Source organism: Rhinopithecus bieti, unplaced genomic scaffold, assembly GCF_001698545.2.
Source record: "Rhinopithecus bieti isolate Rb0 unplaced genomic scaffold, ASM169854v2 scaffold_42532, whole genome shotgun sequence".
Lineage (NCBI taxonomy): Eukaryota > Metazoa > Chordata > Mammalia > Primates > Cercopithecidae > Rhinopithecus > Rhinopithecus bieti.
The window spans coordinates 1,744,558-1,758,567 of NW_016818301.1; the positions used below are offsets into that span (position 1 = coordinate 1,744,558).

Consider the following 14,010-nt stretch of genomic DNA (forward strand, 5'->3'; position numbering starts at 1 on the left):
GGTGAGACCTTGTCTCTAAAAAATTTTTTTTTAATTTAATTAATTAAAAAAGAAATAGAGGCCGGGCGCAATGGCTCATGCCTGTAATCCCAGCACTTTGGGAGGCCAAGGTGGGCGGATCATGAGGTCGGGAGATTGAGACCATCCTGGCTAACATGGTGAAATCCCGTCTCTACTACAAATTACAAAAAATTAGCCAGGTGTGGTGGCGGGCACCTGTAGTCCCAGCTACTAGAGAGGCTGAGGCAGGAGAATGGCATGAACCCAGGAGGCGGAGCTTGCAGTGAGCCGAGATTGCACCACTGCACTCCAGCCTGGGCAACACAGCAAGACTCCATCTCAAAAAAAAAAAAATAGAAAAGAAGACCAACTCCTCTCCAACTCTCTTCCCTCCTCCGGCCTACTGACTTAGTCACAATGAGTAGGCACCACCTCTGTCTTCTGCTCCTAATCGCTGAACCAGCTCCACCAGCTCTCACCATTCTGATAGCTTTGGACTGAAAGCTATGTAGACAACACCTAGAATGTGAACATTGCGTCTGACAGGAAATAAGTGGAATCGATGGCATGCAAGAGGACCAGTATCGATCTCTGGTATCTTCCAGTTACCTTTTCGTTGTAATAAAGCATAGCCTGGCTCGAACTGGAGTTACCATTCTCAGGTTTGGCAAACTTTAGAACACCCTCCCAGAATAAGACCCTGCAGTAGAAAAGCAAGGCTGCCTGGCCCAGCTCCGGCATTGATATGGTTTGGATTTGTGTCCCCATCCAAATCTCATGTTGAATTGTAATCCCCAATGTTGGAGGAGGGGCCTGGTAGGAGGTGACTGGATCGTGGGGGAGGACTTCCCCCTTGCTGTTTTCATGATAGTGAGTGAATTTTCACGAGATCTGGCTATTTAAAAGTATGTAGCACCGGCCGGGCACTATGGCTCAAGCCTATGATCCCAGCACTTTGGGAGGCCGAAGCAGGTGGATCACCTGATGTTGGGAGTTCGATACCAGCTTGACCAACGTGGAGAAACCCTGTCTCTACTAAAAATACAAAATTAGCTGGGCATGGTGGTGCATGCTTGTAATCCCAGCTACTCGGGAGGCTGAGGCAAGAGAATCACTAGAAACCAGGAAGCGGAGGTTGTGGTAAGCTGAGATCGCACCATTGCACTCCAGCCTGGACAAGAGCAAACTCTGTCTCAGGCTGGGAGCAGTGGCTCACGCCTATAATCCCAGCACTTTGGGAGGCCGAGGCAGGCGAGTCACGAGGTCAGGAGATCGAGACCATCCTGACTAACACAGAGAAACCCTGTCTCTACTAAAAAATACAAAAAAATTAGCTGGGTGTGGTGGCGGGCACCTGTAATCCCAGTTACTTGGAAGGCTGAGGCAAGAGAACAGCGTGAACCCGGGAGGCGGAGAATGCAGTGAGCCGAGATCACGCCACTGCACTCCAGCCTGGGCGACAGAGCAAGACTCCGTCTCAAAAAAAAAAAAAGTGTGTAGCACCTTTCCCTTCTCTCTCTTCCTCCTGATCTGCCACGTAAGATATGCCTGTTTCCCCTTTGCTTTCCATCACGATTGTAAGTTTCCTGAGGCTTCCGTAGCCATCCTTCCTGTACAGGTTATGGAGCTGTGAGCCAACTAAACCTCTTTTCTTTATAAATTACCCAGTCTCAGGTAGTTCTGTATAGCAATGCGAGAATAGACTAACATAGCCATTAATTCAGTAACTGCAAAGTCCCGCCTCAGCTCTGGAAAAGGATTTTGGAAAAAGGAACAGAGGTAGAGGGAGACAGATTTCTAATGTAAAAGAAAAAAAACTCTGTCTCAAAAAAAAAAAAAGTGTGTAGCACCTTTCCCTTCTCTCTCTTCCTCCTGATCTGCCACGTAAGATATGCCTGTTTCCCCTTTGCTTTCCATCACGATTGTAAGTTTCCTGAGGCTTCCGTAGCCATCCTTCCTGTACAGGTTATGGAGCTGTGAGCCAACTAAACCTCTTTTCTTTATAAATTACCCAGTCTCAGGTAGTTCTGTATAGCAATGCGAGAATAGACTAACATAGCCATTAATTCAGTAACTGCAAAGTCCCGCCTCAGCTCTGGAAAAGGATTTTGGAAAAAGGAACAGAGGTAGAGGGAGACAGATTTCTAATGTAAAAGTCATCTCCCTTTCAATATTCATTACCTTAAAGCAGGGACTGATGGTTGAGGGCCAGCGCACAGGGTCCTTGAGAATGAGGCTGACCAGCTGAAAGATGCTTGTAGCATAGAAGGGAGGGGTGCCTACTGCCAGTTCATACAGTATGCAGCCAACAGACCAGAGGTCAGCTGTGTGGTCGTATGGTCGCTCCTCCACCAGCTCTGGAGACATATAGAGTGGTGTGCCTTTGATGGATGTCAGCACCATTGTGTTGGTGCTCATAGCCCGGGCAAATCTGCAGAAGATAACGGGATGGATATGGAAAGAGAAAAGATATTCTAAATCTGGTCACTACTACCTAACATAGAGATATTCCAAACCGGAGCAGTGTGAGCACCTTTGATTAGGTTCCAGAAGACCCAGCAGAAGTCCCAATCTCCAGCTCTGGTTCTAAAATGAGGTGCAAATAAGTCAAGAGTATGGTCTAAGATTCCCTGTGGGGCCGGACGCAGTGGAGTAATCCCAGCACTTTGGGAGGCCGAGGTGGGCAGATCACCTGAGGTCAGGAGTTCGAGACCAGCCTCACCAACATGGAGAAACCCTGTCTCTACTAAAAACACAAAATTAGCCAGGCGTGGTGGCACATGCCTGTAATCCCAGCTACTCTGGAGGTTGAGGCAGTCGAATTGCTTGAACCCGGGAGGCAGAGGTTGCGGTGAGTGGAGATCATGCCGTTGCACTCCAGCCTGGGTAACAAGAGTGAAACGCCTTCAAAAAAAATTTAAAAATAAAAATAAAAAAAAGATTCCCTGTGGAACTGGAAGCATAGATGGATGCTAGAATCTTTACCCAAAGTCACAGAGCTTGATGCTACCACCCTTGGCAAGGAGGATGTTCTGAGGTTTCATATCTCGGTGTAGGATGCGGTGGGAATGCAGATAGTACAGGGCTGATACCAACTGGGCAGCAATGGCCTGAACCTAGAGGTTAAAGAGGTGAGAGAAAGAAAAAAAGGTTAGAAGCAGCAGCTGGCTGACAAATCCAAAAACTTCTCCTAATACTACTGCTAATCTTTTCTTCCTTCCCTTTCTTGCAGAGCTTCACACTATTCCTTTCTTAGTTATTGTTCCCCTTGTTTAATCCCTCTTTCATTTGCTCATTCATTCATTCAAGAAAAATTTATTGAATCTCATTTACTATCTGCTTGACCATGGGCAAACTAAGGTGACAATCTATATACTGACACCATCTACCCTGGAGGATTATTGTGAGGACTGAGTTAAAGCATGCAAAATAATACTCAGAATGGTGCCTGGCACAGAGTAAATATTCAATACACATTACCTGTTATTAAATAAAACAAAATGCCTTTTTTTAAGAAAAGTAGTCAGACAATCAAGACAGATAAAACAAATATGGTGATTAGGCATGGTGGCTCACGCCTCTAATCCCAGCACTTTGGGAGGCTGAGGCGGGCAGATCACCTGAGGCCAGGAGTTCGAGACCAGCCTGGCCAGCATGGTAAAACTCCATCTCTACTAAAAGTACAAAATTAGCTGGGCATGGTGGCACATGCCATAATCCCGGCTACTGGGGAGGCTAAGGCATGATAATTGCTTGAACCTAGGAGGCGGAGGTTGTTGTGAGCCAAGATCGTGCCACTGCACTCCAGTCTGGGCAACAAAGCGAGACTCCGTCTCAAAAAATAAAATTCAATTAAAAATAAAATAATAAAAAAAGATTACTTACAAATAGTGGTGAGTGCTCAGAAGGAAAGGGAATGCTGCAATAATGAATCCCAAGGGGGGCCTACTTGCTTGCGTACAGAGAAACCCCTAGAATAAATGTGACTGGAGGATATGTGCAACAAAATCCCACTGCTAACCACTATGTCCTGGTGCCAAATCCTGACTCACCACAACCTTTATTCTTACTGTCCTCTTTCTGGTACCATTTCACTGGCCCTTCTTCCCTAAAGGTATCTAATAACAACAATGTTAATAATAGCAACTATTCAAACACAGTACATGACTTATCACTCTTCACCATAGACTTATCAGGCAAACATGATTATTATCTTCATTTTACAAATGAGGAAACTAAGCACAAAGAAATTAAAGTAACTTGTCCAAGCAGACCCAGCTAGGAAGGTGCAGAGCCAAGCTTCCTACTCAGATATTTTGGCTCTAATGTTTATATAATTTACTCCCACATCACACTGCCTCTATATACCTAGACTCTTTTATTCTTCTCAGAAGTCTTTGAAATGGAGACTCTCAGTGTCCTTAGCTTGCTCTACCAGTTCCTAACCTGGAGAGAGGTTGGTGGTGGGAAGTTGAAGGCAGGAAGTATACCTGGTCTTCGGGAAGTTTTCCATCATCTTCTAGAATCTGAAAGAGCTCTCCCTCAGCATAGTCTGTCACCACCACCACCTACAGAGAGAAGGCAGTGGCACTGATGGCTCCAGATTCACGTATTCTGAGGTTGGGAAATTCCTGGAACCCTTGTGCTTGGGGAGACAGGGCCCAAAACTGTCAAAGCACACCTCTTTGTCTGTTTCAAAGCTGTCAAGCATATGCACAATGTTGGGATGCCGCAGACCCCGCATTATTTCAATCTCTCGTTGCAAATTCCTCAGCTCCTTCTCTGAGCGCCCCAATTTGGGGATGAACTTCAGGGCCACGACCTGTCAGTGGTAAGGTGAAAAGTTAATGCCCAATCACACTACTGAAAACAGCCAGAATTTCAGACTTAATCTCAGAGCTCCAGAAGTCAGACTTTAGAGTGTTTGAGTAACTCTTATTATTCCTATCAGTCTCCCACTTCCATTTTCTCCATGGTACCCTGGCCTTATCCAGGCCTTCCCCACTCCTCATCCCAGGAGGAAACAGCATGTGCAAAACATCTCACCTTCCAGGAGAAGCGTTCTGATTTGACCAAAGCAGTCAAGATGAGATTTAGGGGAAAGGAAAGGAAAAAAAATGAAGAGGAAAAAATAATAGAGTTCAAGTGGTTTACCTCTTACTTCATGGTGTGCTAGAGACTAATAATAATATTTGTTGCTTACTAAGAGCCAGGCACTGTACTAACTGATTTAATGTGACAACATACTTAATCGTCAAACGCCATTAATCAGTTGCTGTTCTTATCCCCATTCTAGAGATAAGGAAATTGAGACATAGAGAAGTTAAGTAATTTGTCCATAATTCTAGGGTTAGAAAGCGATGGAGATGGAATTTATACCCAAATAATCCAACTTCAGAGCTTATACTCCATAAGAAGTATGAGAGAGTCAATGCCTTAGGAATATAAACTGGTATACATACATCCCTTCTAGACCCATTTTCCACTGGAGTTGGGGGTACCAAATCCCACCCAAAAGGTATCCCTCTTTGCGCAATACCTGAGCACTGTATTTTCTTCGACCCTTGTACACCCTCCCAAAAGAGCCTTCTCCAATCATCTCCAACACGTGGTACTTTTCCATGACAGAGGTTTCAGAATCTCTTAGAAGGAAAAAGGTAGAGACGGTGAAGAGCTATAGATCCAGGGACAATTCCACAACATCTGGGAGGCCTAGTTGGGGCATGGGAAAGGAAAAATATTAGCCACCTTGCCTTTCCTCTTTTTCACAAAGACCAAGCCTCAAAAAACATGGGAGGGTAGAATGATGCAAAGATGATGCGGTCTTGGAACAAACAGAGCATCTCTTTGTAGTTCCTCTCCACTTTCAGCCTCCTGTCCCCAACCCGGCCCCATGCCCACCTGACACCTGGTCCCCCTTCTCCCTCACCCAGCTTGGCCCACTCGACCCTGCTCTCTTAACCTAGCATCGCCCACCCAACCCTGCTCCTTCGAGTCTCCCCCAAGTTCCTGCCACTCCCAGATTCCTCAGCACCTGCTCTCAGACCCCCTGGCCCATGCGCTTCGCAAGCCAGGGTCCCTCTCTCACCCCCAGCCTAGGAGATCCAAGCTTCTCAGGCCCAGGGACGGATTCCCTGGCCTTTAGCCCCATATCTCTTCTGGCTGCCTGCATACGTTGCCTGACTTACAATTCTTTTCCACCCGCCTCTCCCGCCAGTCTCTTTCGGCTCCCTTTCTTACAATTTTACTCGCTAGAACTGGTGAGAAGTTCAGAGGACAAAGGCGCTCAGAGGTGTGGGAGGGACGGCGGACCACACATGGGAACTTCCTAGGCCACATCCGAACTACCTCTGGGCCATCAGGCCCGGCTAAGGACCCGGAGTCTGCGGTTGCCTAGAAACGACGCTAGCTGCCCACCCCTCTTAGTTTTCCGCCTCCGACTTCCCTAAGGGCATTTCCGGTTCCGGCTGCGGGCCGGTGAAGACATGGCGGCGTCTGCGTCTGCAGCTGCAGGGGAGGAGGACTGGTAACTTCGGGGGCATGGGCTTTGGCTGACAGTTTGGATCTAGTCCAGAGGCCTAGCGGCTGTCGCAGACCGTCCGTACGGCGGGCGTGTGGGGTGGAGCGAAGGATGAGGGATGGCAGAGATGCTGACATCTCCTCTGGGAGATCTTCTAGACTGGGGAACGGGAGGGTGGAGGGGCGCTGATCTGAGTGAGAAGAGACCGGGTCTGCGCCCGCTAGACCAGTTCAGGCCTCGTCTTATCCGGTTCGATCCCCTTTCCTCCAGCTTCACGCCATCCCTTTCTCTGCTCCTCAAATGAATTTTCTCAGGGGCTTTGGGGATGCCTGCCCGTCAGACCTCCCCATCTCCCTTTCGCTTCTCAGAACTAGTGCCCTCCAGTTCGGTCCCTCTTTCTCCTTGGATCAGCGTTTTTCCGCCGACGCTTTCCTCAACCTTCTCTCTCCCACACAGCACTAGTGAGGACTATTGTCTGAATAAAGCTTTACACCTCACATAAAGTCCCTCTAGTCCCTCTCTCAAGCATTCTTAACTAAAGACTAGAACATGGAAGGACTCTGGGATTTGGAAGTAGGATCAATGTGGGTTAACTCCGCATTTTATCAGCTGTGTGATGCTGACCAGGCCATCTAGCTTCCGTGAGTCAGTGTCCTCAGCTGTAAAAAAAAAGTGGATGTGGTATTTACCTCAGAATAGTTGAGGATCATGATGGATTTGTAATGTACTTAAGTCTGTTTTTTTGTTTTGTTTTGTTTTGTTTTGTTTTTTGAGACAGAGTCTCACTGTCTACCCACGCTGGAGTGCGGTGGTGCGATTATGGCTTACTGCAGCCTCAACCTCCCCAGGCTCAGGTGATCCTCCTGCCTCAGCCTTCCAAGTAGCTGAGGCTACAGGTGTGTGCCACCAAGCCCAGCTAATTTTGTATTTTTTGTAGAGACAGAGTTTTGCCATGTTGGCCAGGCTGGTCTTGAACCCTTGGGTTCAAGTGATCCTTCCACCTCAGCCTCCCAAGGTGCTGGAATTACAGGTGTGAGCCACCACACCCGGCCTCCTTTTCATTAATAACTGAGGTGCAGGCACCTGGGAAGATTAAATGAGCCCCAAAGAAGTAAAGTGATTTGCCAAAAGGTAGAAAATTGCGACTAGAAATCCACATCTATCTGACTCCACACCTTAGATTCTTTGTACTAGGACATTCTAGAGTCCCCCCTCCCCCATTTTGTTGTCACCACCTTACCAGCATCCCATCCAGGACCCACATAACTAGGGTAGGCAAAGAATTGAAGGGCCACTTGACTGAGGCTACACCTCAGTGTTACATTGGTTCAGGGAGCCCTGCTAGTACTGGCCTTTTTTAAGACTATCTAGACTACTGGTTTTCAAAGTGTTCAGGGAAACTTTTTCTTTCCTTTTTTTAAGAGACAGCGTCTTACTTTGTCACCCAGGCTGAAGTACAGTGGCAAGATCATGGCTCACTACAGCCTCGACCTCCTGGGCTCCAGCAATTCTTCTGCCTCAGCCTCCCAAGTAGCTGGGACCACTGTGTCCAGCTAATTTTTTATTTTCTGTAGAGATAGTGTCTCGCTTTGTTGCCCAGGCTGGTCTCGCACTCCTGGCCTCAAGTGATCCTCCCACCTCAGCCTCCCAAAGTGCTGGGATAACTTATAGTTGACCTGTTCAGGGGAACTTTTAAGATTCAGGGGAGACACCTTGAGCCATGGAGAGAACAACAGTGAGTGCAGCAGCCTGTAGTGCTGTGAGACTCCCATTCCATGTCAGCCAAAACTACACTGTTATCTGTGAGGTGTAAAGCTTTATATTTTATATTTTGAAGTTTCTGCCTAAGACTTAACAACAACTGACATAAGTCGTGCTGGAGCAGCCTTACTCTTAGAATGAAGAGAGAGCAGTATGAGAAAGCAAAGTATGCATTTTTCCATGTATCACCTGGTAGAGCTGTAGACACAAACTGATCACTCAGCTTCAATTTCAATACAACTACTGTTTCTATGCTTAAGCATGTGTGTCCTCTGATTTACATCGGAACATGGATGCTAACCTCAACAGGCTGATCTAGATCAACCAGACAGCCAGGGTCATAAATACATCCAAAGTACTCTACTACCTCCCTCCTTCCCTCTTCCTTCTAAGAGAGAAGGTTATATACAGACAGGAAGAAAAAGAGGATGTAGACTAGCTACTATAGCCCAGATACTATTAGGTACTTTATATAAACAAATCACCTTTTATCCTCATAATAACCCTAGAGAGTAGGTGTTATCATCTATATGTGATAGACAGGATAACTTAAGCTTACAGAGAGGTCACTTCTCAGATCACATAGCTTGTAAGTGATTGGTACCTGTTACTAACACCGAGGCTGCTGGCTCTTCCATTACAACACAGCCTTTACACCACCCTAGACCTGTTGTGTTGAGGTTGCTATCTCCTTTAAGGCTTAGGGTGACTGGTGTTAAAAGTGTATGTAGACAGTAGCCAAGGCACTGGGATCCACACTGGACAGTGATGTAGGGAAAGGCTGGAGTAATTGGTAACGTTAATGCTAGTGAATGGGTGCCATACCTCTAGACCAGAAAGTCAGCCACTGAGGGGAATAAAACTTAAACAGGGAGTCAGGAAACCTGACTCTGGGCCCAGTTCTACCTATGTTAAGCCTTGGTTAGTCATTTTACTTTTCTGGAATCTACTTCTTCATCTCTTGGCAGAAACAATGCTTAAAATTCTGATTTTCGTGTCTCCTATTTGGCCAGTTGAAAACTTAAGGTAACATTTTCCTTGTTTTTAAGGAGTTTATCAGAAAATACATTCTGGTAGATTGCCATTTTCTACAAAGCCCGCCTTTATTCGCCTTAGCAGGCTTCCACAGGGAGAGTTGTAATGGTGAGTCAGTCTACTCCTGTCTCTCTAGGGTCCTTCCCTCTGAAGTTGAAGTGTTGGAGTCCATCTATCTGGATGAACTACAGGTGATTAAAGGAAATGGCAGGTATGTATTCAGCCAGCGGTGGGCAGGACTCCCCTTAGTAATGAGGAGAGGTTCTATGCCGAATCTGGGTCTTAAGACAGTGTGAGCCTTGATTCAGAGATAATATTTCTCTTGTGTAGATAAAAGCTATTTCTTTAATCCTACCCCAAAAGAAAGAGTCCAATGTGTACTTTCTTTGCCCACTTTACTGTCTCAACCCCATCCTCCCCAGCCCCCAAGTCCTTACCCAGTCACATCTGCGTTTCTACTTGATCCACCTGCAGAACTTCACCGTGGGAGATCTACATCACTTTGCATCCTGCCACTGCAGAGGACCAGGATTCACAGTATGTCTGCTTCACTCTGGTGCTTCAGGTCCCAGAAGAGGTGAAGCCCCTACTCTGTGGCAGCAAAGGGAGGAAGGGGAGAGTCCCTGGGATGGATCACTTCAGCAGTAACTTGTTATTTGCCCCCACTAGTATCCCCACGAGGTGCCACAGATCTCTATCCGAAATCCCCGAGGACTTTCAGATGAACAGATCCACACGTAAGTTAAACCTGTCAAACAGGGAAAGCTCAGCTACAGCTTTGCCCAGTGATGGAAATGGGCAGGCCTAATATTTGGTTTGCCCTCTTCCTCCAGGATCTTACAAGCGCTGGGCCATGTGGCCAAGGCTGGGCTGGGCGCTGCCATGCTCTATGAACTCATTGAGGTAAGAGGTGCGCTAGTCTGGGATATGTTCTTTCCTTCGAGCTAGAGCAGTTTCTAGCTGTAAAAGGGAAACCATGGGCCTAGAATCTTAAATAGATCTGGAATCATTAGGTAAGGCCTAAATTAATCCAGAGAAATGACTCTTCTATTTGAGAAACTTCCCAAAAGACACTGCTTAATGAAACAACCCACATGAAGCAACACCTGGAGCTCCAATATACACGGAAAACTTGTGTTGTTTGAGATTAAAAATATAAAATTAAGTACAGTCTTATTTTCCTCTCGTTTGTTTATTTTTTATTTTTATTTTATTTTATTTATTTATTTATTTATTTATTTATTTTTGAGACAGTCTTAGTCTGTCACCCAGGCTGGAGTGCAGTGGTGTGATCTCAGTTCACTGCAACCTCCGCCTCCCAGGTTCAAGTGATTCTCCTGCCTCAGCCTCCCAAATAGCTAGGATTACAGGCGTGCACCACCACACCCAGCTAATTTTGTATTTTTAGTAGAGATGGGGTTTCTCCTTGTTGGCCAGGCTGGTCTTGAACTCCTGACTTCAGGTAATCCACCTGCCTTGGCCACCCAAAGTGCTGGGATTATAGGCGTGAGCCACCACGCCCAGCCTCTCCTAGTTTAAATTTTTAAGAAAAATGTTCAGAATAGAATGAAGGTGGGTGGCCGAGAGTCAAAGAGAGTGGGTTTGATAGGCCACTGTAGCAGTCCTAGGTCAGGCCTCCACAATGCAGCCTTGGACTTTGTGGAATTCCAGAGTACACTATTAGCTATTCAAATAACAATTCAGATGTATAGTTCACAGCCCAACTCAATGCCTTGTGAGTTTTCTGTCCATTCGGGTTGTCCGTGCCTTGACATGCTTTCTGAAAGCTAACTTAGAACAAACTCATTGCCCCATGGGGAAATGATATCAAAGGGGGCTAATCAAGAAAGGCCTCCCAGAAGATGAGTTTTAATTGAACATTGTTTTCTCTCAAGGTGTATTATTTTCATCTCCAAGATATATTAAAAGTGACTTAATGAAAGGAAAAACAATTAGGTTGAATTTTGAAACCAGGAAGATCAAATTTTGGGGGAGGGGTGGAGACGTGGAGAAGGATTGATTCCCAGCAGAGGGAGCATCACCAAGACAGAATTGCATAAACACAAGGTAACAAACTGGCCTGGTAGGAGCCAAGTCCAGCCAGTCACTCCTAGGAGTAGTAGACAGGCCTTGCTCACCATTCTTCCCCCTAACCCCCTGTTTAATCAGTGTCTTCTCTCCCCAGAAAGGGAAGGAAATTCTCACAGATAACAACATCCCTCATGGCCAATGTGTCATCTGCCTCTATGGTTTCCAGGTGGGTTTCTCTCTTGGGACCTGGCATGCTGCTTGGGACCAAGATGAGGGCTGTGAGAGAGCTCTGACTTAGTGCCCTACATCTGCCTTCCCTCTAGGAGAAGGAGGCCTTTACCAAAACACCCTGTTACCACTACTTCCACTGCCACTGCCTTGCTCGGTACATCCAGCACATGGAGCAAGAGCTGAAGGCACAAGGACAGGAGCAGGAACAGGAACGGCAGCATGCTGCAACCAAACAGGTAGACCTCACCAGACCTGCACGCTCATCTGACACCCTTAGGCACAGCCTTTCAATCCCTCCACTCCAGTGGCTCTTCACCTTTTTAGGGTCATAGATAACCTAGATAACCTTGAGATTAATGAACTCTTACCTCTGTCCAAAAAAAAGGGCATCTTTTTTTTTTTTTTTTTTTTTTGAGATGGGGTGTCACTCTGCCACCCAGGCTGGAGGGCAGTAGTGCAATCTCAGCTCACTGCAACCTCCGCCTCCTGGGTTCAAGCAATCCTCCTGCCTCAGCCTCCCGAGTAGCTGGGATTATAGGCATGAGCCACCATGCCCAGCTAATTTTTGTATTTTCAGTAGAGATGGGGTCTCACCATGTTGGCCAGTCTGGTCTCAAACTCATGACCTCAAGTGATCTGCCCGCTGTGGCCTCCCAAAGTGCTGGAATTACAGGCGCGAGCCACCATGCCTGGCCAGGGTATCCTTCTATACACTTACATATTGCATGCAGTTTCAGGCGGTTCCCAGATCTCTAGTTAGACAACCCGTGCTCTGTCCCAACTCACTGCTGAACCGGTGGTCTGTGCCCTTTAGTCCCAGCCCTCTGCAGATTAGGTTGGCTGATGGGTCAGCACCAGGGAGCATCCTGGGCTGTGACACAGGCATATGATTTTTCCTCTTTTTTAGAAGGAAGTCGGTGTGCAGTGTCCAGTGTGCAGAGAGCCCCTCGTTTATGATCTTGCCTCGCTGAAAGCAGCCCCTGAACCCCAACAGCCCATGGTAAGGGGTCTTTCTTCCGGTCTGAGCCAGGAGTAATGGCATTTTCTAAAGAGTAAGGAATGGCATCTTGTCTGTATCAAATGGGATCTCTGAAATTGGGCTTGAACTGCCTTAGGACCTCTCTGCAAAGCCACATTCCCCACTGGTGGGAGCCTAAGACTCTGGGAGCCCAGACCTGAAGGGCAAAACCAGTGCAGATCTCCTGAGGCAGCCTCGGGGGAGTAGGGATTTGAGTCTGCCTTCTGCTGTTCATTATTTCCTCTCTGCCATTCTTCCTTCCAGGAGCTGTACCAGCCCAGTGCAGAGAGCTTGCGCCAGCAAGAAGAACGCAAGCGGCTCTACCAGAGGCAGCAGGAACGGGGAGGAATCATTGACCTTGAGGCTGAGCGAAACCGATACTTCATCAGCCTTCAGCAGGTGAGGGAAGGGTTTCCCAGTCATCCCGTAATGCCACCAACCTTCCTACAAACCCCAATTGGCCATGGCCCCAGAGTGAGCTTTGTTCTAACCATGGAGATGATAGGCTGATCATGGTCAGCCCAGATAGTAGGAGAGGGGCCTGTAGTTCCCTGCCTCGAGGAGCTGCATCTCCCTCACTGCATCTTGTCACTTCTTTCTAGCCTCCTACCCCTGCGGAACCTGAGTCAGCTGTAGATGTCTCCAAAGGATCCCAACCACCCAGCACCCTTGTAGCAGAACTGTCCACCTCATCAGCTGTCCAGTCCACCTTGCCAACTCCTCTGCCTGTGGCAACCCAGTACATGTGTGAGAAGATTCCAGGGGCTGGGTCAAATCAGCAAAGGTTGGGCGAAACCCAGAAAGCTATGCTAGATCCCCCCAAGCCCAGTCGAGGTCCCTGGCGACAGCCCGAACGGAGGCACCCGAAGGGAGGGGAGTGCCACGCCCCTAAAGGTACCCGTGACACCCAGGAACTGCCACCTCCTGAGGGGCCCCTCAAGGAGCCCACGGACCTAAAGCCAGAACCCCATAGCCAAGGAGTTGAAGGTCCTCCACAGGAGAAGGGGCCTGGCAGCTGGCAGGGCCCCCCACCCCACAGGACTCGGGACTGTGTTCGCTGGGAGCGCTCTAAAGGCCGGACACCGGGTTCTTCCTACTCCCGCCTGCCTCGGGGCCAGGGAGCATACCGGCCTGGTACTCGGAGGGAGCCCCTGGGCCTGGAATCTGAGGATGGTTCCTAGCAGGACTTGTGGGGGACAGGGAATTGGGGACGGGAGGGGGGCAATAAAGATATTTGGCCTTGTTTGGCTTTCTTTGCTCAGCAGCGCCTAGCCTGTGAGGAATGGCTCTTTTTCTCAATTCCTAGTAAGATTGGGGTGTGGCAGAGCAGTCCCCAACTTCACTCTGAAGTCTGTTCTCCAAAGAGCTGGGTAGAGGGTCTGACATCTCAGCAGCTAGTATAGTGGGTTTCAGG

General features: G+C 47.8%; 2 protein-coding genes across 5 annotated transcripts in view; one reads left to right on the forward strand and one right to left on the reverse strand.

Annotated features, from left to right (window-relative positions):
- The window catches only part of STK36 (serine/threonine kinase 36), a 32,217-nt gene extending 25,792 nt beyond the window's left edge, over nt 1-6,425 (reverse strand). The window contains exons 1-6 of one of the 4 annotated variants that reach the window (XM_017856822.1): nt 6,241-6,425; nt 5,540-5,712; nt 4,682-4,822; nt 4,491-4,568; nt 2,986-3,116; nt 2,182-2,431 (exon numbers count right to left, since the gene is read on the reverse strand). In XM_017856822.1, coding sequence (XP_017712311.1) covers nt 2,182-2,431; nt 2,986-3,116; nt 4,491-4,568; nt 4,682-4,822; nt 5,540-5,623 — 684 coding nt within the window. In that variant the 5' untranslated portion in view covers nt 5,624-5,712; nt 6,241-6,425. Of the gene's footprint in view, nt 1-2,181; nt 2,432-2,533; nt 2,567-2,985; nt 3,117-4,490; nt 4,569-4,681; nt 4,823-5,539; nt 5,713-6,088; nt 6,169-6,240 lie in introns of those variants that run through there. The other 3 variants (XM_017856824.1, XM_017856823.1, XM_017856825.1) reach the window with 3 other exon arrangements.
- Nucleotides 6,382-13,855, forward strand: RNF25 (ring finger protein 25). The gene is made up of 10 exons (XM_017856826.1): nt 6,382-6,526; nt 9,453-9,527; nt 9,791-9,893; nt 9,986-10,053; nt 10,150-10,219; nt 11,502-11,573; nt 11,671-11,814; nt 12,486-12,578; nt 12,861-12,995; nt 13,199-13,855. Exons 1-10 carry the CDS (start codon nt 6,486-6,488, stop codon nt 13,775-13,777), a joined length of 1,380 nt encoding a protein of 459 aa, XP_017712315.1. The 5' UTR covers nt 6,382-6,485; the 3' UTR covers nt 13,778-13,855.
- Nucleotides 13,856-14,010: the final 155 nt, after the last annotated feature.